A 26,019-nucleotide genomic window follows, 5' to 3' on the forward strand; every position below is an offset into this window, starting at 1 on the left:
ACTGCAAGCAACTGCCACGCGAGCTATATAGTTTCAATCTTCTCAAGCTCAACTGGTCGACATAATGCTTTTCACGAAAATATTTTGCAAAGAATTACCGTTGAAAAGGAAAAGAAAAATCTAGTTCGTATTTCGTTCGAAGTTGCCATATTGAATGGACTGTAAAAATTCTAAATATGCTTCTTTTAAATTACATATTTACCAAATTATATTATGAAATCAATATATGTTTTATTTCAGAGTTAATCAGATGTCTTCGTAATCTTAATGTTACGACAGTAAACAGAGCTAGTATATCTTTACAAATTATCGGAAATTTCAAATAAATGCTATGTGAAACTATGAAAATTTCGCTGTTTAAAATGCTGCTACTACTACTTGTAAGAGCGAGGGATGGGATTTATGCTTGACATGACCATAGTCGCTTTCGACAGCCCCATTTTAATAGTCTATAAGTTTTATGTAAATCTAAAGTTACAGAAATTTAATTAACTCGACTTCTGTTAATTACACATAACTAATTCTGTTCCATACTCATGACAAACGAATAAATGAACATTATTTGTTATTGTGTTGTTCATTGTTTAACTGAAATTTGACGTAAGGGCTTCGTATTAAACGTTTACATTGTCCCGGCGCATAAGCACTTGATCATGATCGTGCTCAGCTGCTAGGCTCGAACCTTTTACTCTCGCTTCTAGGTGCGCTTAATCCTCGCGCTTTGATTGGTCCGTGTTTTTGCTTGATAATGCAAAACCGAAGCTCCAAACCCCATTTTTGGAAAGGGAAATCTTGTTCGGAATCACGTCCTCTACCACCCCTTTCCAGGAGTTACACGAGTTGTGAGACACCCTGTATATGATAGAATAAGCGTAGACACATCAGTAAAGACAATGAAGGAGGCATTACTGTATTTCGAGATTGATAAAAAACCGATCATTTTTTTGTGCTACTCTTCAACTAATCGATTATAGTATTTTACAAGCTAATAACGAAACCAGTTACATCAGTTAAAACAACTTATAAAATAGATAATATAAGAAATTGTAACTTGTTTAAGGAAAGGCTTGAGTTTATGATTGCTCCTATTCATCCTGGAACTTCCAAGTCTTAAATTGTACCGCTTATTTTGAAAGTGGAGCAAGTTCATTCCTTGAAAGAAATAGTGATAACAATAGATAAAATTTAATATATTTTTATCTGTAAGTAATTTAGAAAGAAAATAATTCAAAGTCCCTAATATTTGGTCGATGGAAGTTTGGGTGATTAAAGATATTGGAAAGAAGTTTATAGTGAAAAGTTTACTTCAGATTGAAATTCTTTTTAGTCGAATATATTACGGTATAATTTAGCTCCGGTAAATTTTAATAATACCAACTATACTGTGGACAACTACAAATTGTACGATGTTGGTGGCATAACCTCAATATGAGTGAAGATTTGTAGGTCTTCCTTGGTTTTCATTAATAATAAAACAATATAAAATTGACGCAGTTCTTGTTTTAGTATTGGTAAACGAAACCCTGGAAAAATCGAAAGTTGAAGTGTCGCGGTCTGGATGGTAACGGGGCCATATAGGTCCTGGCCACCCTGACCCTGCAAGACAACCGTTGTTTGATTTTACCAAAAAGTGGGGATTTATTCTCCATAAAACCATTGATAAAGCACAGGGACAACACATTACTTTGGCGAGTTTTAAGAGTAACGAAAAGAGAAGTAGATCGACAAAAATATTGATAAATTCTGTGTAAAATCTAGACATCCTTACATACTGTTGTAAATAAACTATAAAAAAGAATCAGTAAAACCTATTATTTCGATATTTAAACTGATTAATAATTGGTAAGCTTCATCTGTTCCATTGATTGATTACATCAGTGAAGCAAACACAAATCATATCAACGATTTCACTGGTTCAATCAGTAATTATTCACTGTTTTGTAGTATACTTAGACCTTATTGACACAATAGTTATACACAACGCTAATGATTAATTTATTCCCACTATTTCAGAATCCGAAAATAGGTTCACAATCTATCAATTGTTACTGAATATGCAATGTTTCCTTTTTCAAGTAGTAATGCAATTTGCAGATTTTCTGCGTATAAATTATTACGTATTACGAGGTATGAATTACTGTTATTTAAAGCCTCAAAAAATGGCGAAAGTCACGCACGCATCATAAATTTGACCATTGGAGAATGTCCTTTCATAGTTCACTATCTGAAAGGACTATTTTTGAACATTCAGTTAGACTCTTGGAGGGAACATGAAATTGAGATTGTAACTTATGTCGCAGCTCTCCTCAGAATATTTAATAAAAATCCAACAAAAAATACACCTCGGATGTCTTAAGCTTCCAAATACAGCATATTATTGCAGATAATAAATTAATTGCGAACTCTGATTTAAATAACACATGAAAATGTTTGTTGAAAAATAATTACATTCTTCATGATTGGAAAGTATATTTTACTCGAGATTTAAAATCGTTTGATGACCACTTATTTCTAAATTAACGCTAAGGAAGAAAAATAAATGAAGAATGATACATAAAATAGTTTGTATAACAATTCTTTATCTCGACAAAAGTTAACATACTTTTTTACCAAAACATCTTAATAATTTCAGTAATTTAAAATACGACATTTAAGATCCGTCATTTTTGTGAGTTTTATTTCAATGTTAAAAACGCTTTATTTATTAAAGGATTATTTTAGAAATTAAATTTCAAGAAACCAATTTTTTTATTGTATTTTGTAGAAATACGAATTTTTGAGCATTGTCAAGCTTTGCAACATAAAACGTTTTGACTTTTCTAATTATTTACAGTATTGAATCTGGGGGGATTTTTATTTGTAAATTAGAAGAGAAAGTGTTTCCTTATAATATAGTATTTTATAGCATTTTGCTAAAAAGACACATTTGTATTACATTTTTTGGTATTTTACATTTATGATATAACCGTACATTGTATGTTAGAAGTATTATAAATATTCATAAATACTTTATAAAAATTCTTTTAAATAGTAGTCCTAGTCCTACTTAAAATATGTAATTTGATAAAATAATTTGCGTTATTCTTTTTTTGACTTTCTTTGTTTACAATTTTTAAACCGAAGTTTTTTATCTAACATTCTGAATTCCTTATTCTGAAATATTTCTAAATTCAATATCATTTTAAAGCCACAGTGCAAGAAACAGTTAAATTCTTAATATTAATAATACTAATTCCCTTAAACCGAAAACTACTTTAGAAAATCAAAGTTGTTATCGAACCTTTATAAAAAAAACTTATCTAAAACCTTCAATATCGGAACGTACAGCAGATCGGAGGCTGACTAACTTTTGCTAAAAATATTTCTGTGGCTGATTATTGGAAATGCCTGAAAAGATATAGTTATTTTTGGAGGATAAGACGTTCATACATGCACAGAAGAATTCACTTAAAATGTTATGAGCCATTTCTTTTTCAAACTACAGCAGATATCGATCTTATATTTTTTCGCGTTATTAAATAAAGCTAAAAATGAATCAACGTGCAATGAGTTTTAACTTACTGTAAAAAGATTAAAAAGGATAATTCTCGTTAGAAATAAAACTAATAACACTTTGTTATTTTTGAACGCTTGCAAATTTTCGCAGATATTATTTTTTATGAAAATAAATAGATTTTTATTGCATCTGAAGAAATTTCTAAAATGAGTTATTTTTTAACACTTGCAAATTTTCACAGATATTATTTTCAATAAAAATAAATTTTTTTTTTAATTGCATGTGAAGAAATTTCTAAAAAATTCACACAGACGTTTAAACTGAAGTGAAGGATGATCCTTTACAGCTTGCTTCGAGTTATTTATTCAATAGAAAATTTATTTATTTAATGAATTTAACTGCATTGACAACAATAAATTCTAACAGTAAGATTTTAAATAATTAGCATTAATCACACACTTCGAAATTAAAAATAAAATAGAAAACTATACCAATAACAAAATATAAATTAATATAAATATTAATTTTTCTCTCCACAAGAATCAGTACAAATTTCAAGAAAAGTATCTGAATCAATTTTGTAATTTGAAATAAAGAACGTGTGATTATTTGACTGATTGTTACATTTAGTATGAAGAAGTAGAGAATTTTAGATTAGAGTTCCAAGAATGAACTTAAGTGACGTATAATTCGACTCGTAGTATTTTTAATTTCGCTCCACCTTATTTCGTAGCTGAATGAATTTAGCAAATTAAAGTTTGGTACATTAAACCCCATAAATTGCTCTCTCGATCTCTATTATTGTACACCTATAATGATTTCTATACCTACTTCGAAACGCTAACGGTCTTAATTTTAACTTATGTTAAGAGATAATAATGTATGAGCACTCAAACTTGTTCCTGTTATACAACATATCGTCTCCAATTAAACACTTTGTTTAATTATCGGTGACCCGGATAGCCTTTCAAATATGTTTTCCTCTTTATAAACAAATTTTAATGATCTGTTTACGATATCCTTGATCCAGTTTTTCCTCACGAACGGAACAAAAACGTAACAGTACTGCAACTTTATATTAAAACGCAACAAGCATCTTCCATTTTCGCTCGAAAATAATTCGCATCCGTCAGGATTTAAAGCAGGTTTGCCAACTTTTATTACACTGGCGTTGTGCGCGGCGCGTTAATAAAACTTGAAAACGAGTCTACACATTAAAGTAATGAAAACAAGTCTACTGTCAGCAACAGTTTCGACGGAAACGGGAAAGGACATTTCATTTTGGAATCAAACATAACTGTTTGGAATTATTTCAACATTATAGAAGACTAACAACTTTTGAGTCATAAAAGGATTTACGTACATAAGTTTCGTAATGCGGAGTGAATATTTTATCGCTATTTTTTCGTCCATTGTGAAACAAGTAGAATAATTGATAAATACTATTTCTCAGTAAAATGTAAAAAAGCACTTGTATTTTTGTATATGTACATATATGTAAACGCAATAATTTTGTTGTATTGCTGATGTGATATTTTTAAAATGAAGTTTTAAGATTTTAAGGTTTTAGTAAACTAAAAAATTGTTGTACAGTTAAAGAAATTCTGTTAAGTTTTTAATATAAAACAATCCATTTTATGTCATTTATTTCGTTTCGTTTGTAAAAGAGAAATTTAATTGATTAATAATTAAAAGCTGTAATAAGTATTGCAAGCCTTCTAAAAAGTTTTACTTTTGAAATGCACAATGTGCAATATTATACAATTGTTTCTGTGCACTTATAAAAGAAAAGCTGAATCTAGCAATAATACATATACACACAATAATTGTTGTGACTTAAAATTAACATCTTAAAAAATTCAAAAGCATCACTTATCTAATAATAATTAATGATTTGTTATGAATAAATTAATTATTCGCCAAAAGAATATTATTGCTACTGTTGTCAGTATGAATTTAAGGCCAGCGCGTGAACTAATCAAAATGGCCGACGCTTCTGCATTTTTGGCATTGTAAACAAACGTGATGCTTTTCACAAGTTTCGCCGATAAATTTTCAGTATCAATTTAACGTTGAAAGTACCCTTGTATCTGCCATATTTGTTTTGTATACTACCGCCTCTCTAGCATCGCTGGTAGTTTTTTTTCAGTTGCCTATTTCTACATCCTCGAACGTTTTCATTAATATTCCTCGTTGACACGAGGATAAAAAACAAAATATTAATGTAAATCGTTTCCATTCGGTGTATGCAAAGCCTTTTACAAACATAACAACTCCCTTTGCTTTTATTAATCTCAGTTTTGGACTGAGAATTATATTCGATATTTATTTCACAAATTATATGAAATAAATTACAAAAAATAAATTAGTCACACAAAAGTTATTTCGGACATTATAAATATATCAATTGTTTAAGAAAAACTATTTTATTTTCATCTTCTTACGGAATATAAAATGACGTACAAGGTTAGTATATTTATGAAACATTTGAAAATCAGGTTATATGTAACCCAGATAAATATTTACAATATTGTAATTTACTTCTACACAACTTATTATTAACCCGACTGCGATTCAATATAAAACCACCCATAAAAGACAACCTGAAAGACAACAAATCTACCCAAAGCTTGCTGAAGTACCTTAAAGAGTCTAAACTGTACAATAAGCTACAAACTTTTCGCTAGTCGCTAATAACCCACGTGTGGTTGATGCGACTATAAATAAATAAATTAAAAAAAAAAAACTTCCTTACTAGTTAAGGAATACTGACCATAATTTCATACTAAAAGCTTGGGTCATTGAAAATATGAAGTATTGATATATTCATGCAACACACTCTACAGATGTTAACCTACGAGTTGGCACGTAAGGAGGTTGTCTCAAAGTAAAAGAAGCTACACCTGTCTCCGCCGGGAACACTTCCAGCGTTACATTTCAGCAAATAAGAAGAATAATGATAGTAATAACTATATTTCGCATTTCACATTATTTCGGTCACTCTGGAGACATTTGCTGATATTGTTTTTAGTCTAATTGGTATACGTGACCGTTCGAGTTAATTATTCTAACTGCTGAAAATATCTGTAGGTCTATTTTTTTCATTTTGACCTATTGGAACCATACATTTTTTTAACACTTGGCTTAACTTTTCTTCAACCTTCAAATCGAAGAAAATATTCGATGAGTGTAAATGTTTTGATAAATTCTTATTATGTTAAATTCGTAAGATTAAATTCTTAAGAATAAATTCTTAAGACAAATACAAAAAATAATACATATATTAAAGTTAATTGTGATTATAGCAATACGTAGAAATGTAAACATAATATTGTTTCGAATTATTAAAAATTAATGCAGAAAATGCTGTATAAGTCAAGATTCAATGTATTACAAATATACATCAATCAAAAGTATTACAAATACTTTAAAAGACGCTCGTGATATTTTTGGAGATTCTGTTAATTTCAATCTGACGGTTTCTCAACTTCAAACGTCACGATATTAACCTAGATCGGTCTTCTATTATTAATAATGGAATTTCAGATAAGCGGTTCTAAGAAAATCCAGAAATATCGATAGCTGAAATTGTCCCAACCTCAAAGACTAAAGGGCTAATTGCATATTGACGTCTAAGTAAAATTAGCTGCTAAGTGGGACATGTGTGTATTTCATTTACTGTCAGAAAAATAGCTAGAGTATCCGTATGTGCATCTGTGCTCAATGAATTATCACATCCCAATAAGAATCAAACATTTGACTATCTTATTTGGTTAGACCCTTTTAAAAAGTTTTTAAGAAAAGAATAAAAGCTTCAATGTATTTTATTTGTCTCAGATTCAAGCACAGTTGAAGAGTATCATGATCTGTTTTTGGAATTTGTGATTGCTTCGGAAAGTATGAACGATCCTGAAACGCTACTAAAAATGGCGGAACGTGTTGCTGCAGAATTTGATTCGTCTGCGAATCCCAAAATAAATTTGCAAATTTTGGAACAGTTCACGATGACGAAAATACCGATGGAGGAACAAGCTGCAGCTGTTAAGAAACAATATTTTATCGAATCCAGCGATAACGATTTTGGCGGTAAGTCTGACTTTTTACACAATTTATTAATTGTTACAAAGTTTCTATTACAATTTCAGTTCATTCATATGAATCTTCTTTCGTTATTTAACTGTTTAGATTATGTATATTTCATTTTTTAATTTATTGACTATCCCGAAATTGTATATCAATTTTCTTCTATAAATTACAAATTAAATTATACATATTTTTTTGTTATTCATTCATTAATTTGTGAATATTAATTTTCTTACATAATTCTTACATAATTTGCACCATTTTTATCTTAAAAATTATCGATTAATTTTGCTAGTTTGCTTATGGCCTTTATTCGATATAATTTTTTCGTAGTATAACAGAAAATGAATTTCTTTATATAACTCACATAATTTTTTAATGTAATTTATCTCGAATCAAGTATCTTCGATCGTCCCTTTTGAGAAATTGACACGATCCTCATTATTGTATCACTTTATAATATCTGCCACGGTACTTTTGCTTAAACTTAAAAGAGGACCGACTTCCCGATAAGATTCTCTTCTTTCGCGGTGAAAAATAATTAACTGTCGCACGTCAATCTTTCGCTTTCTTGGTCTATATTCAAAATTTCTGACTAATCACAATAATTTTTGCATAATAACTGATATTTCGAATAATTATATTTCAAACAATCACTGATATTTCGAATAATTATATTTCAAACAATCACTGATATTTCGAATTAAGGTCTATATTTAGCTTAACATACAATATTTTACTTGAAACTAAATAGTGTGCGAATACATTTTGAACAGAGTGTATGTCTGTAAACTGAATTAAAGTTGTAATTAAATATAGATAAATATTAAATATCCGATTACTTTGCGACTTAAGAATAATACATTTCCGTATTCATCATTTATTACCCCAAAAATTAATTTAAATAAATAAAACTTATAGAAAAAACAAAGAATACTAAGTTGACAAACATTAGCACATAATTGATTACATTAAATATGCAGACTGGTAACTGATAAAATAGTATAGTGTCCAAATATTAATGAAGTGTTAATGTATTAAGTGTTAATGTATCTTTAACATGGCAGTCAAAGCATTAAGTAATCAATATACGTCTGCAATAATGTTTAGCGACATCTCATGAATTTCACGACTCACTCTGTACACGAAAAACAGAATTATTGAATATGAGTTGGCGCACGATCGATGGAGCAGCAAGTGTCACGTTGAATTTAAGAAAATTGATCGTCTTATCGTAGGCGACAACTTGCTAGGAACGGTGGCCCGTTTACGTAGAATAAGATCAGCTAACAGCAGATTTATCACGGCACGGAGACATTCACGGCATGTCAATGACGACATGTCATCGACGTCTTCCGCATCCGGCGACGGAAATCCTCGATACCAGCAGTTGCTAAACGACACTGAAGAGGTACCGTCGAATCAACGGACCGAAAATCGAGATGAGTCAATCGTGGCGAACAAATCGGAAGTAAAACAAAACGATGCTAACTGCGGATCGAGGTGCAAAGCTCAGAAGCGTCGACCAAAAACTGCTAGAAACAGGTAAATCATTTCATACGCATACTTATACCTTTCTGTAAACTTTTGAGTCAGGAGCAAGTCTGACTTTCACAGAAGAGTTTAATAATTTTGCAAGGTGGAAATTTAGGAAGTTGGAGAAATGTTGGAAATTTGAAAAGTTCAAGAATATGGGCAGTTGAAAATTTGAGGATACGAGAAATTAGGGAACAATTTGAAAATTTGGAAAATATTTGCAAATTTAAGTGTTTGGATATATTTACAAATTCGGAAATTTGAGAGTTTAGAAATTTGTAGATCTGGTACCACTTTTGAAACGTAGATAGAGAATACAAAAATAATGTAACAAGTTCAAATACATATTTGTCCGATTTGACCTTGTTTCAGTCACAGTTGTACAAAATCCATTTCAAGAAATTACAGTACGTTTGAATTGAAAAGTTGTATTAAATAATAATGAACATTATGTACTTAATATATTGTATTTGGTGATCCTATGTTTATTACATAATATTAACCATATTGTATTTTAAGGTAAAAGGTAATAGTAATATAAATATTATAAGGTAAGATGTAATAGTAATATAAATGATTATAGTGTTTAAAAACTACAGAGGAGCATTAGAATTATTAATGACACGTCTCACTAATTAGTTAATTATAAATTGTGACAAATTATTAATAATTCACTAACTTATCTGACTAATTGTTACTTATGCATTTATTCATATGTAACTGATATTTAATACTGACAATTAATAGTCTATTAACTTATCCAACTAATAGTTTTGCACAATCTTACGTGACTAATTAGAGAACCATGCAGAATTATAAGTAAAGAGCAGTGTTGAAATGAGGGTTTTCGTAAAAAAATGTTCAACTAGTTAAAGTCAGGAAACTTCTAGAATTATTGGTAACGGGAACAAACCGGATGTAAAAGTAGATAGTTTCTGGAAATGGAATCACGTGCAGACGAACTTGAATCGACTCAGGTAGCTGCAAGAGGATGGAACTTTGTAAATGAACACGACGAGAAATCTTAAAGTCACTAGGGTGAGAATTTGCAGACGAACTCAATGCATGATTGAACAGATGCTGGAAGGTTACATAAATTTCAGACAAGTCTAATACCAGATTAGAAGCCCATTAGGATAAGTCGGAAGTACATTTAGAAGGTGTAAGATTTAACAGTTGAGCTCGCTCCAATTTCACCTGAAGGGATAAGATTATTGTAGGATTTTCAGGTAAAAATAGTATATGAGATATCAGGAGGACTTATTTTAAGGTGAGAAAGTATAGTTAAATAGTAGATAAGTTCGGTTAACACTCAATAATGCAGAAACGATATAGTTATATTTGGAATAGACTACATTATTTTAGTAACTGGCGTCAGTAGCCTTGCTAGTAGGTAGTTGAATTTTTGCGTTTCTTGCTTTGCCTGTACTAAACCTGTTATTGCAAAAAGAAGGCAAGAAGGAAAGGTAACTATTTTCTTTTCAAAATCCTTAAATTCATACATCTCCAAATACCTACATTCATAAATCTCTATATCCTCAAATCCCTTCAAAAACTCCAAAACACAAATCGTTACATTCCCAAAACCTTACATCTTTAATTCTTCGTACTCCAAATTGTTAAATTCCCAAATCCCTAAATCTCTAGACCACCAGACCCTTATAAACACAAATCCCTACAATCCCAATTCCCTAAATCCCTAAAACCCCAAATCCCTTCATCTCTAAATCTTTACATACCCAAACCTCTAAATCCTCCAGTCGCTAAATCCCGAAATCGCTGTATTACTGAATTTTTAAGTCCCTAAATTTATATACCTCCAAATTTTGCAATAGTCAAAAATCCTTAAAACAAAATGGCTTCTTTCCTTTGTCGTCTTCTTTTTCCAACGATAGACTTGATATGGGCAAACCAAGAAATGCCAAATTTCGCTTGCATAGTAAGAAGGCTACTAACGCTGGATTTATGCCGTAGAAAATTTGAAATAAATAAATGTTGAGTCAAGCCACATGCCACTATATTTTCTTCACACTGAGGAATTTCCCGAAGGTTCAAACACTGCATTGAAAAGGGCAGGTCATATGGTGAAAAGGTTGTCCTCATGGCACCGATTTTACAAAGGCAGACATTCTTCCACTAACCTCCGGCTGAAAGTGCCAGTTAACGAAAAATACAGAGTTTGACGTTTACGCGTGTTTTATTTCATACACCCTTTCAGTATTTTCTCTTAGTTATTCGCATACTTTTAACATTATTACACAGCTGTACGTGTTTGGCATAAATTCATGAAGGTTTATATTCGCTTACATCACGCTACACAATGTAAAAGGACATTATTTGCGTAATCTTAAGATTACAAGTTCTTAAACCCCTTTGAGGGTCCGAGAAACAATTTTGATATTAATTTTGCATCCCCTAATTTTCTTCATTTATTTAAATAGTTTGTTTAATAAAATTCTTACGTAGTCAAAACTTTTTGTATGTGTTGTTACTTAATTAGTTACTAACATAACTAAACAATAATTAGCAAAAATTTAATTATTAAGTCTGCAAAAAAATGTTTAAGACTCGGACTATATAAGTTTATGATCATTTGTTCTAAACGTAGGTTGAGAAACAAAAATCTTGAGCGTGTCACGACATAATCTACGCGATCGGACAGGAAAATAATCCTACATTATTGATATAATAAAACCTCTTTAGAGCTATTTATACTCTCTTTAGAGATACAGATATGAGCTATTTATTTTGGAAGTAGTTTGCAAGTCTACCTTAGAACCTAAAAAATTATCCGTAAACAGTATTTCTTCCTAAGTTTTGCTCCTTTAATCAGACATTATTGCAGGCGAGGCTCCAAAACCAAATTCTGAAGATCCTCTTGTGGTTCATTTGGAAACCTCTAGGGGCAAACAGAGCTTAACCCGTTGAAGTAACTAGATATTACGTTGAGAGTACCTATAACGTTTTACCATTTCGAATTATAAAAAACTAAAGACCACCGGATCTATAATTGAATCATAATTGTCGATCGTAGAACCGTATTTTAGTTGACGATTTGATTGATTTTTTTTCAGCGTTGGCGCGAAGCAGTTGTTAATAATGACACTTCTAATCGTCATTGTAATTGTTTCAATCTATTGAAAATACTCTATTCTTGAATGAGACATACAACTCTCAATTAGTGTAACAGGTGTCAAACCAAGTGTTGTCGGAACACTACTATGCCATTGCTGTTTTAGGTACCCTTAGTCCAACATACATAACGTTGAAATCGTTGTTCACCTAATCGCAACTAACTGAGACTGACATTGATGAATGAGAAACCCGTGGTCATCCAATAGGTCGGTGGTTACCAAATGTTATTCGCAACCTTCATGCCGAATGCTCGAATGAGCTTCTCGAATTGAACATCTCCATGTTGCAGCTCTTAGAATTGTTATTGAACGTCGGTACTTAACGATATTAACTGTTTCTAAGAAAAAGGCTCTTAGAGTCTTTATGGAAGCTCTATCTCGAGGAAAGGCTGTTTGATTTCGTTACTAAATAGGAAGTAGCGTAACACAGAAAGCAAAAGAACCGTATAGACATAGTGCGTCACATATGGTTGCGAGACGAATAACATTTGGGTTCAGATGTACATGACAACCATTGCTGTGCAGATATTCGCATCATAACTGTGACAGATATTCCCTTATCTTTTCTCTCCTTTTGCAATCGCTTTTTCAATTGTTTTGTTGATATAGCCTGCACTATTCTACATAACCTTGTTAGTTGATAATCATATTCAGGGATGTGTAAATCATGTATGTTAGCGTCAATACATTTTCGAGAATCGTTGGAGTCAATCAGCTGTTGCTATTTTGTCTTCAAACGATTTATGAATGGGAACGATGTTCATTATTATGGATCTGGCCACGGAGTAGGGAAGGCGAGGATGCAGAAAGAGTGAATGAAGTTCGGTATAATTGCTATGAATCGAGCGTAAAAGAAAAGAATGATATCAATGGTGTGTTGTTGTCGTTTACGTGCAGGAAGTCGTAAATGGTTCGGTTATTGATAAAAACGAGACAGTTTGAGACATCCGACGCCTTCTTGTAAGAGAACTAAAATTAACCATTTGGTGCTTACGCCAGAACCTCATTAACACTTTCACGATCGGTGACACCAACGTGGTGCCATAGGCAGGCCAGTCGTTGTTGGTCGGTGACACTTATGTGGTGTCATTGATAGGCCGTTGGTATTAGCCATTGACTCCCACGTGATGTCAAAAGTATTGCCGGCTCATGGCGACGTTTCACTGCGCAAAGATGCGGTCGTGAAAGTGTTAATATTTAATAATCTTATTTAACATGTATGCATATATTTTATTTATAATTTTTGCATTTCCTACTGACTTAATTTACTACCATAATTAAAATGATTCTAATACTGTTCAACGACACAACAATCAGTACCTAGAGGTCCAATGTTAACAATTTGGATGAGGTTGTTTCAGATTAAGATAATGTAACAAAGTATAATAGAAAATAATTAATACACGAATTTTTTTATATTCACGAATTAAACTACCATTAGCAGGGCTATTTAGTTTAAATAAAAGTTATATGAAACCTGAGTTTGTTGTAAATTTAGGTTATAACTTTTTTACAGTTCATACTCGCTCATATGTTACACTCATCGTTTACAGCTTCTACACCATGTGAATCAATAATCAATTGCAAAAACAAGTGGTATACCCAATTTTTTCAGCAGCTATAACTGTTTGTACATGAAATCGCAACGTACAAATACTGATGTCCATCGCTATATTCAAATAAACTCGAGCTAGGTCTTCTTTCGACGAAACACTATCCGGCAGAGAAATGAAAGCATAGAAAACACACAATTTCCTGGTCCGGCTTGAAAAGTAATTACAACATAATAGTCGTTCAGGAAGGGTTTCGTGGCGTTCGTGGTAAGTCACACAGACTCTTGGAAACGCTCGGCAATACAATAGCATCGACAATCGATTGTGTCGACATGTTGAGACCCGTAGAACACGCAATATTGGAACATAGATTTCCCATTTAGATTCGTCGATGTTTTCCTCTGTCGCAATTTTCCGCGGAACTTTCACAGCCACGTCCCTCTTCCTTCTTCTCTTCCTTGCCTCTTTTTTTATCTAAATCCTCGACCGTGAACAGAATTAAGATCGCGTTCCGAGCACTCTAGAATTGTATTCAGCATGTAACACTGACAGCAGTATACACGATCCGAGCAACGCGCATACAATGATTTCATTGTGACGATTAATCGTTGTTCTACCTTGTTGTTGGAGGCGACGACATCTCGAACTCGAACAATGAAACAGTATGCTTCGTGGAAGTCACGAAAGTGTTAGTAAAAGAAAAGCAAGAAGTGGGACACTTTTTTGAGATAAGAATAGCAATCCTTGCTTCGAGGGACAGTTTAGAAATCTATGAACTAGCCAAATGCTTTTAAATTAATGGGTGATCGAGTTTTATCTTGATTAGTGTTATTAATATTATTTACCTAGGAACGTGGATGATTGATTAGATGTATGAATGTGGTTGAGCATGAATTTATGACCGAATTTAGGTAAATGAATATAGGTAAATGATTAGATAGACGAATAGGAATTAAAGATATGAAATCATCGTGGAGTAATTTTTAATATATTGCGAAATGTACGTATGATAAATTTTTAAAACATTTTTATTGGAAGTAAGATTTTGTCTTAATTGAAAATTTCATGTTATTTTCGTACAATTTTTGGAATTATAGTTGTTGATTGTACTTGTGTAATAATACACGTGTTTGTTTTTATTATCGCAGGTAATGATGCTAATATTACAGTTACATCGTACTGTTGTCATTTAAAGAGTGAGGTAGTATTATTAATATTATTACCGTTATGATTATATTCCAATATAGTAATAATGTGCTAATAAACGGAATTAGTAGTATTACCAATATTAATATCTATTAACTTAAAATTTTAGCTTTATTACATATCAATTGAAGTACAGCAATATAATCGAAATATTACAAAATGAGTGATAGTCCAGCTTTAATTTTCAAATTACAGCGAATTTCCTTTTGTTCGTGTTCAACTTCTCTTTTAATTAACTTGCTGTGTAAAATATCGGACGGCAATATTCAATATTTGCACATGTAAAATTCTACCTCATATTACATTTTTACAATTAATGCATTAATAGTGCGAAGAATAATGTGAAGAATAATCAGAGCAGTGATGTTATTAAAAATTTTATAAATTATTTCACACGCTTTATATTTTTGTTATTTATGCAAAAATGTATGTATACGCATCGAGATTACAGACACCATTTTTATCCATTAATTAGCTGAATTGTATTTAATATTGTACAAAACATTGAAACTACATTGTGCAGGAAGAAGAGCTATTTTCACAGCGCTTTTTCATGGCAAGAAATTTTTAATTGCCACTGATATTTGTCGAAACGAAACACCGTTCTATCATCGAGCTGTCGTGCAATTTTTTCTCCGGAAAAAATGACAAAGACCTAACGAAATGATGAATAACGCTCGAAACAGGTGATATAAATTAGCGTATCCACGTGGATTTAGTATTTACCAGGCTACAAAAAAGTTAAAGCACTGTTGCCTTTAAATCTGAATTCGATAAAATGTCAACTGTTTTAATCAAAGGCGATAAGTCATTAGTTAACACTAAAACTACCAACGCCGTTAAACGTTTCAAATTAATTAACACACATCAAACTAACGTCAAATTAAAGTTACAAATTTTTATTTTAAGTTACAAAATTTATTAAGGTGGTTCTCTTGAAATGTGTCCCAATTTTCACACAAATAAATAAGATACTCTTATCATTTGTTTATTTATTTCTTAATTGTGTTTTTAATTTCAAAATAAGTGTGCGTTATACGCTGGTAGATTTCTGGCATTGATTATATATGTAGCGATTTCATAAACAGCATAGGAAACAAACAGGATAATATCGTAAGTCACGATGCAAAGGATCAAAATTATTACGAAATAAATTGGAATGTTCGCTTTGTGTTCAGGAAGTATAAAATTAATTCTTTTGAGAAGAGAGTCACTGGAATTGGACCGCAATAACTGAGAGCAGAAAATTTACAAATATTGCTGTAGTAAATAGAATTCCGCTCGTGTGAAATGCGTATTTTTATCGGTTTTAATTTCGTGGTTAACAATTTGGAAGCATGATCATGTGCAATAACAATTTTCGTAGATTCTTTCGAATCTTAAATTTAATAGAATATTCAATATGTGTAATTAAATGAAACTATTATTTGTGAATTGCATATGCTTTATAGAAATCTTCAAATTAGACCTGAACATTCCTAAATTTCCGACATCTTCATATTTCTAAGTTTCTAAATGTTCAAGTTATCCTATATTCTTTTTAAACTAGTAGATTCTCCCGTCAGCTCTTAACAGATCAAGTATGATATTTTAAGAAATAGCTACGAAGCATTGAAGCTACGAAATTTATTGTAAAGTACTGCACGCAAACATTCAATTTTAAATAAATTCAACACATTTATTCTGAACATTATTCTGAATAAGTTGTTCGTTCATTTTGTTTGAGTGGTGTCACTGATATACAAATTAAACGAGTTCGTGTTAGCAATCATTTGAATCGTTAGCAACACAATAATATATGTAGTCTTCTTTAACCTCAAGTTAACCTAACCTTAAACTTAGCCTAACTCAACCTCAAAAATTAACCTAAAGTGTTAACTTTTCAACCTCAATATGTCACGAGTGTTATAATATGTCATCAATTTTTATTTCATCAAATCGAGTCAGACTTCGTAATATCGAATTCGATCATTACACAACAATCTAAAAGATGCATGTTGGAAATAGAGATATGTTACATCTTCAACGAAGCTGAAGTTATAATCCAATTTGTATGTGCGTATTAATGTTAGCAAAAGTTAGAGACAATTAAACAATACATGGAATCATTAGGATTCCCAATGATTGAAGATAAGTACACTATTGTACTGACAGAAACTTGGATTCAGGAGTAATCCTCTCTCTATGCTATTCTAAGACCTAACACAATTCATAGAATATTTAGTTAACCGCACAAAAATTTGAATCAAAAAATAAAAAGGTTTTTCATTAAGTTGACTCGCAAGAAACCATCTTTGCTCTTGACTATACATCGACACCTTATTTTCACGGAAGCCACTGACCGATAAGCTTAAGGCTGTAACATCAAACCATAAATCATTATATTATTCCTGCAGTCTTCTATAGACGAAACCGAAATCTCTGTGGAGAAAGGAAACTCCGTCTTATCACTGCCTTCCACTAAATCGCAACTTTCAAGCATCCCATCCTTCTGAACCCCTTTGAAATTTACGTTCACGCCAGAGTTCACAGGAACATCCTGTTCCCTGTTCTCCAAAACCATACTCGCTCTCCGATTGACCGTTGGTTTAATGGTATTCTTGTTCTGCGCAATTCATGCACAGGGTATCGCCGAAGGAAACGGAGGATTCCGGCCAAAGGAGAAGAGAATCGATGGAGCGGAATAAGGCGGTTTCACCGGCGACATCGCCCACCGATCCGCTCGAGCCATGGAGCACACGCGGAATTAAAGACATGAACACGATATTGGCTTGGGAGGAAAATGTGCCGGACAGTCCTTAACGAAACTTTACGATATTATGCGCCATGTTCTCCGATGGGTTGGCCAAAACGAACGCTGTTTTTGCGGCGACGGCAAAGCGGAAGCGATCCACGAAACTGGTAATTCGGGAATTTCCTTGGGCACAACGTGTTCTTCGACGACTTATAGATAATGAATTTGGAAGAGCAAACTCCTGTATATTTATTTAGGAATAATTGTCTTCGGTATCAAAGATAAGAATAAATTTTGGAAATATTCTTACCAATGGAAATTTGAGGGGATAGAATACAGTAGATGCTTGAAATATTTGCGAAAGTTGCAGTTAAGATATTTATAAATATCGTTTATTTTGGTTTTTAAATATATACAGATAGGTATTTCATTTGAGCGTTTCATTCGAGGATTTCGTACTTGTCAGAAACTACTAATTGGTTTATTGCTATTCGAATGGTAATAATTGTTAATGTAAAATAAATTATTGTATTTATATCTATATACCAGTACTTAAATGTATAATACAGCTGTATATCCTGAAATTTTATTCATTAATTTATTACCTACATGAAAATACTTACTCGAACATATAAGTTTAAAGGAAAAAATGTACATATACATATAAAATATATATATAAAAATAAAAACTAAAATTGTAGCGAAATGCGATACAATGACTTTTTGAAAGAGTCAGATGATTCGCAGAAAATGTGAATTATTGAACATTGATTACTAAAAACTGTTTCTTCATACAATATAACAATTTAATTTTTCGTTTATATAAAACAGCAAAGCACTATTTATCGTATAACGTAATATTTTTGAATAAAGAAATATTCTTGAAACTATTAATTTATAAAAAGCAATTTCGTAAAAATTACGATGTTCATTTTTAACATTTTTTATTTAAAATATCTAACAAATTTTTATTGTACTGCAATCATAGCCATACATAAAAGATCATTAAAAAGTACAATACAACGAACTATTTCATCTTTTTAATCGAAAATAGTATTTTGATAACGTCTACACAGATAATATATATTCGACCACATATATATTATATGTATATTATTATATCCTAAACTTTAATAACATATAATGAGAAACTTTATATTAGATATTGTTTATAAAAAGCAAGAAATCATCATAAGGCTGTTATTTTCGATCTTCTACTGTATTCTACCTCGTTCACAACGTCGTTGTTCATTTTTATATAATCCCAATGCTATCTTGTATAAAATTGCTTTGGACTTTGAAAAATTTTAATATGATAACGCATCTTAAACACTTCCAATAGTTTTAATAAAAAGCATGTAGAAAACATTCATTTCAAATAAAGTATATTTGCACTTAGGCGAGTGTATCTGTGCATCCATAAAAAAGAATAAAGTCATAGAATGTTAGGACGTATTATACTATATGACTTTTTCAATTTTTACTTAAAAAGAAGTAGTAACCTGTCCCAGTTCCCAGAATCACCCTATGTCTACGTGACGTCACCAGTTCTGTACTCACAGAGAATCGTCTGACAACTCTGATCCAGACTGAAAGACATAGAAAGCAAACAATAGTTAGGTCCCTTCTTTATCCTTCGAATTCCCAGGGCTCATCTTGTGGCGAGAGAACAATACTTGAGTCTCTCAGACTACATGTCCATCGGTTATGGTGATTTTGAGCGTCGATTTCGCTACATGCAGTATAGCGGTGAGTTTTCAATTGTGCTACGCAACTCTCTTTCGTTCTACAGTTACTGTGAAATGCCGTTCAGCACGAATACGGTAAAGAGAAACTGCGATCATGAGAGCAATTTGAAACTAGTTTGTAACTGGAACAATTGTTGGAATTTATATTTTGTGTGCGTTTGCTTACAAGCAATTTAGAAAATTCTAAATTCCATCTTATTTGAAGAAAGAAATAAACAGCAATGATATTTTATGCAAATTTTCTTAACAAACCTCATACGTACTTTCATGTTTTAATGACTATTTTTAATGTTAATATATGTTACTTTCATGTGTATTAATATTAAATATATCGTAATAATAAATTTTACTCGAAAAACAAGCATGAAAGTATGCGATATTATCTACTGTTCAAGCTTTATTATTTTTATGGATTCTATTTAACTTCATGTTACCTTATCCATCATTCTTTAAGTTTAAAATGAAGTTTGTTTCGTTCTATTCTGTACTTTATACCTTGCTACGTCATTTTATAATAAGCAAACTTTTATTTCAGAAGCGTACAGTAAATGTTTCTTACACAGTAACTAAACGTTATTTCATGTACTGCTTTTTGAACAAAAAGTCACGTAGTAGCGGCTTGACACGTTGTCGACAGACCGCACTTTACGTTATAGAGAAATGGTGACCAGTAAAGGTTAAAAATTAATGAGGGAACATACCGAGGTGTTAAGTTTCCAACGTGTGAAGATATCGTTCGCTTTTACGGAGGAAGAGCGGTTTCCACTAAAAGTGACTGGTATTTAGTAATATAATGATAATGGTTCGCGTAGTGTGCACTTAAAAAGTGAAATTTGAAGGATAATTTCAACTGAAATTTATTCGATAAAATGAATAAGATTTATTAATGGAATTAATTGTGATGACAATTAATAATCTAACAAATTCTCAAATTTCCAAATTCCCAAGCTTCTAAATTCTCACGTTCACAAATTCTCACTCCCCCAAATTCTCAATCTCCTAAATTCTCACTCCCCCAAATTCTCAATCTCCCAAATTCTCATTCCCCCAAATTCTCAAGCTCCTAAATTCTCACTCCCCAAATACTCAATCTCCCAAATCCTCAGCCCCCCAAATTCTCAATTTTCCAAATTTTTACTCCCCCAAATTCTCAATCTCCCAAATTCTCACTCCCCCAAATTCTCAAGCTCCTAAATTCTCACTCCCCAAATACTCAATCTCCTAAATTCTCACTCCCCCAAATTTTCAATCTCCCAAATTCTCATTCCCCCAAATTCTCAAGCTCCTAAATTCTCACTCCCCAAATACTCAATCTCCCAAATCCTCAGCCCCCCAAATTCTCAATTTTCCAAATTTTTACTCCCCCAAATTCTCAATCTTCCAAATTCTCACTCCCCCAAATTCTCAAGCTCCTAAATTCTCACTCCCCAAATACTCAATCTCCCAAATCCTCAGTCCCCCAAATTCTCAATTTTCCAAATTTTCACTCCCAAATTCTCCAAATTCTCCAGCTCCCAAATTCTCAAATTTCCACATTCCCAAGCTCCTAAATCTTACTCCCCCATAAATTATTATGGACTCCATCAAAGCAATAATGAAATCAGGATGCTCAAAACTTTGAAAATTAATAATACTTAATACAAAAATCGACATGCGGATAACATTTCTAACAATTCGAAATTTTCTTGTGTACATTCGTCTTAATACTCGTTAATGTCGATGACAAAATAAAGATTAATGTGAACAAATATTTACGTAAACGTGGCTCGCTAATTGCTCGGACTTGCGCGAGATAAATGTTTCCGATGGAAACATAACAGCTTCAAGAGATGAGTTTTAAGAGAATGGAAGATAAATTGTTTTCACATTTCATTCCAGTTATGGAGTATCTCATAATCGTTGTCATTTAATTCATAACAATTTTAGAAACATAACTTGATTTGAATAATTATCTCATAAAAGGTACGCCTTTTCATTAGAGTTTCTCTCCTGGAAAATATTATTCCAGTAACTACTACAGTAGACGGAATATTAGGATGAGCGTGGCTATTTACGAGAAGTGTATATTCCTAGGTTAATTAGAAAATTCAAATTAAAAAGATCGTGCGTGCCAAAGGGTTTAGGTTTACATTTTAAATGCTCTACGTACGAGACAGAAGAATTGAATTTAATACATATTATATTTAAAAAGATGGTTATTCAAACATTATATATAAGAAATTAATAATAATAGATAATAGACAATAATTTTATAATAAATAAAAGTTTGTCTTTACTAAAGAAAATGTTATAGTTATTAAGATTTTTTTCCGAAAATTGATATTTTTTCAAATAAAAATATGATCAACATTATTGAACATTTTTAGTAGTCTATAAGAATAATCTTCTGTAATTATTTTTTATTTTTGCAAAAGATGGACGATTCTATTTTTCAGTATTAACCCATTGTTTGAGGTTATGTTTCGTAGAATTTTTCTCTGATTTTGATTTTAATTTTCGAAATGTTTAAAATATAAAGGGATTTTTGAATAATCACTGGCCTTTTATATGTTTAAAGTTTTCAAAAGTATAATAAATTTCATTTATTCTTTTAAATCAGCAGAAACTGATTTTAAATTCAAGTTTAACATATCTATTTGCTGTTATTGTTCCAAATTGTATTATTAATGAAAAGTACTTCATAAAATCATTCAATGTACAAATTACAACAAATGGTTTTCAGATATCCGCCTCTGATTGTTTGAGTTTCCGGATACGTTGCAGAGAATCAAAATATAACAGGTCCTATAGCTTCATTTTAAAATACACTATCAAATGTTCGCAATAAAAATATATGGTTCCATTTAGAAAATAGAACTTGCTCTTCATATCTCATAAAATAACATATAAAAAGAATTTGATTTCGTTGAAACATTTTTTCAATTCCCATATGAACAGTTTTTGTTATTATAAATAGTTACAAAATTATGGAACTGTATCACTTTAATCGGGATACCTTGATTGTATAGGGTGAGACAAGTAACTGGGCCAAAGTATAACTCTGTTACTATTGATGATGGAAAAACGTTACAGGGAAAAGTTTTACATTGCTCAACAAACTTTATCACCGTGCAATTTGGCAACAGATACCTTTAAAAAATGCAATTGTATTTATTTTTAAAAGAAACCTTACCATTCTAAAGCAAAATAACAGCAACGAGATGTGAAAAATATGAAACTTCAATAAATTCTGAAGTATTGTATTCGCAAAGCGGATCAAAGAAATTTTTTGCTTTAAATAGAACCGCAAAAAATTACTGTTATCTGACATTATACTCAGCAACCGCTTGTCTGATAAAATGAGGATTAAATGACTTACCATTATGTCTTCTAACCTTTCGCATATGGGGTAGGTGTTTCAAGACGTTAAAACGAAAGGCTATTTATTAAGCATTCAGAACACGTGGGTAATCCTGTGTACAGCAATGACCGAAGCTGCTGTAGCATGCAACAGCAATTAGTTTTCTTATCGAAGTAATTTTATCAATAAACTACGTTACTGCCCCATTTTTTGCTGCGTTTGCGGAATACGAACTTGTTGTCCAGTTTCATTTAGATTTATATTATTGCAGAAACCACGATATATTTAGGCAATTTAAATTTGCCGCGTTAAATATGTTCTACAGTAAAGTACCAAGCACGGTATCTTCGATACGATCACGAACGAATGTCGACTTAATGGTACGTTTAATTTGTAATTTAACAATAAGGTTAATTCGTGTTTTCGCTATGTAAAGTAAGTTTAATTAAAATTATTACTAAACCTGGAACGTTGACCTGCATTTGTTCAATTAAATACGAAAAGGGTATACAAAAGTATCTACTGTATATCACAATAATAATTAATTACTTATATACATCCTTATATGTCATATAATAAAACAGCTGCGTCTACAATTTGTGATCAATTAAATACCACAGCATTTCCTAATGGTCCTAAATTTCAATTTTGCGAAAACAGAGCACCGCCTTAGAAACTCCGCATTTCCGCCGTAAAATCTTCTTTCTCTACTGTTTCCGGAGAAAGAGACCAAAAGGGGATCGTACAAAATATAAAATTTCGGTTACTTGGATCTTCCCGAAGTGTTCTTTTGTGCTCTGCCGTTCTCATTTTGGCGAAACCACGAGCAGTTGCAAAGCGGGAAGAACATAGTCGAGATAGAACTCAGCGAGCTCTGCCATCACGGAAACTTTCTGCCTCCCACGCGTATTGAAACAGTAATGATACGCGAGAAGGTGGTGTCGGCAGGATAACGAAATGAAAACACGTGCTGAACATCTAAGAATCGTCCAACTCGCCCGAGTTGTTGGACCCGTTTACGCGTTACAATGTTTCCACCTTGGGAACAATACGACTGGCTTCAAAGTTCCAGAAATAAAAATTAAACAGGAAACAATTGACTATTTACTTAAATAAATATCTGTAAATAGATATAATTCTGACAATCTTAAGGTTTTCAATTTTATTCAATTTAATATGACTAACAAGGAAAGGCACGCAAGTGTCCCCCTCCGATTTTGATGAAACTTCGTAGGTTTGTTAAGCAGGCAAAAATAAGGGACACGTATTTTTTTTTATCGGCTGAGACGCGGGTTTAAGGGGTGAAACGAGCCCTTAAAGTTTCGATCCCTTTTGGCTATCTCGAAAACCATACGAGATCCATTAAAACTTCTAATAGGAAAGTTGTATGGTTTCTTGCGTATAATAACAGGATGTTAATGGATTTTGCAAAATACAATTTGTTTATAACAAACAAATTTTTCATAACCTTATTTTACAATTTATTCAAATTTGTATAATGACAAAAAGTGTAGAGAATTTTATTACAAATCCATTGGTATATATATACGATATTGCCTCCTACAATTCCTCAGATTTTTATTATAAATATTACGCGCTCGCGCCCGCTGACGCCCCGCACGATGCTAAACCGGATGAAGTCGGACGATATTATACTGTCAGTCAACATTATTTATAAGCATAAATGAGAAACAATTACATTTGCGTTATAATTAACATTTATCGTTAAAGTGCACAGATATTCTATATGTTAATTTTATTAGGTAACGAATATTTTGAATAAGTTAGGGAACATAATCACGGCAATGGTGGTATTGCTCGAAGAAATGATTCAAACGGTTTTCGATGCACCATGTACATGAAATAATTGCTGCGTCACTACATATGTGGCATAGTGGTTCATTATGTGATGCATAGCAAAATATAGGATTTTAAAAATGAGGTGGTCTTGACGATATGTATCCACTTTATACCATGGGTTATTTGAACCTCGATTACAGCAGACCATATTTTTGTTATGGCATCGATATCCGGAAAACTTACAAAAGAAAATTTTAAAACCTGGTTAACAGAAGTTTATTCTTCAAATACAAACAACAAAACAGCTCTATTATTAGATTCTTAGAGCGTGCATTGTTGTCGTAGAGTTGACGAAGCTATTCCAATAAATAAAGAAATAACGTTATTTATGATTCTAATTGGAACTACAAAATATTTACAACCATTATACGTGTACGGATTTCGCGTATGGAAAAATTTTGTCCGACGCCTTTCGGACATAGTTGTTATATTCCAATATGACATTAATCTCCACACACGAAACAGCATTCTAAAACTACAATGACTTGTTCATAATCAGTTTTCTTCACCGTGATTTGAAAATTTCATTAAGTGTTCATGATATAAAAGTGAATACATATCGTCAAGACCACCTCATTTTCCAAATACAGTAGAATTTTGCTATGCATCACTTAATGAACCTCTATGCCATATACATATGCGGTGACGTAGCAATTATTACATATACTTAATGTCGGAAACCGTTGTGTTTGAAACATTTTTTCAAAGAATACCATTATTGCTACGATTGTGTTCCCTAACTTATTCAAACTATTCGTTACCTATAAAATTGACATATACATAGAATACCTATGTACTTTAACAATAAATGTTTTTGTAATACAAATTTAATAAAATTAACAGTTATGTATAATACAAATATAATTGTTTCTCATTTATGCTTAAAAATGACGTTGACTGGTAGTGTCATAGCGTCCAATATGATCCGGTTCAGTATCGTGCGGCGCGTCGCAGGCACGCACGCGTAATGTATACATATAATAAAAATCTGAGGAATTGTAGGAGGCAATATCGTATATATATATACCAATGGATTTGTAATAAAATTCTCTACACTTTTTGTCATTATACAAATTTGAATAAATTGTAAAATAAGGTTATGAAAAATTTTTTTGTTATAAAAAAATTGTATTTTGCAAAATCCGTTAACATCCTGTTATTATACGCAAGAAACCATACAACTTTTCTATTAGAAGTTTTAATGTATCTCGTATGGTTTTCGAGATAGCCAAAAGGGGTCGAAACTTTAAGGGCTCGTTTCACCCCTTAAACTCGCGTCTCAGCCGATAAAAAAAAATACGTGTCCCTTATTTTTGCCTGCTTAACAAA

General features: G+C 31.8%; 1 protein-coding gene across 2 annotated transcripts in view; it reads left to right on the forward strand.

Moving 5' to 3' along the window:
• The window catches only part of iav (transient receptor potential cation channel subfamily V iav), a 152,711-nt gene extending 134,349 nt beyond the window's left edge, over positions 1-18,362 (forward strand). For both annotated transcript variants that reach the window (XM_003704618.3, XM_076541342.1), the window contains exons 11-13: positions 7,334-7,582; positions 8,818-9,124; positions 17,633-18,362. In XM_003704618.3, the coding sequence (XP_003704666.1) occupies positions 7,334-7,582; positions 8,818-9,124; positions 17,633-17,810 (734 nt within the window). In that variant the 3' untranslated portion in view covers positions 17,811-18,362. The remainder of the gene's footprint in view (positions 1-7,333; positions 7,583-8,817; positions 9,125-17,632) is intronic.
• The last annotated feature ends 7,657 nt before the right edge of the window (positions 18,363-26,019 follow it).

Source organism: Megachile rotundata, chromosome 2 (genome assembly GCF_050947335.1).
Source record: "Megachile rotundata isolate GNS110a chromosome 2, iyMegRotu1, whole genome shotgun sequence".
In the NCBI taxonomy this organism is placed as follows: Eukaryota; Metazoa; Arthropoda; class Insecta; order Hymenoptera; family Megachilidae; genus Megachile; species Megachile rotundata.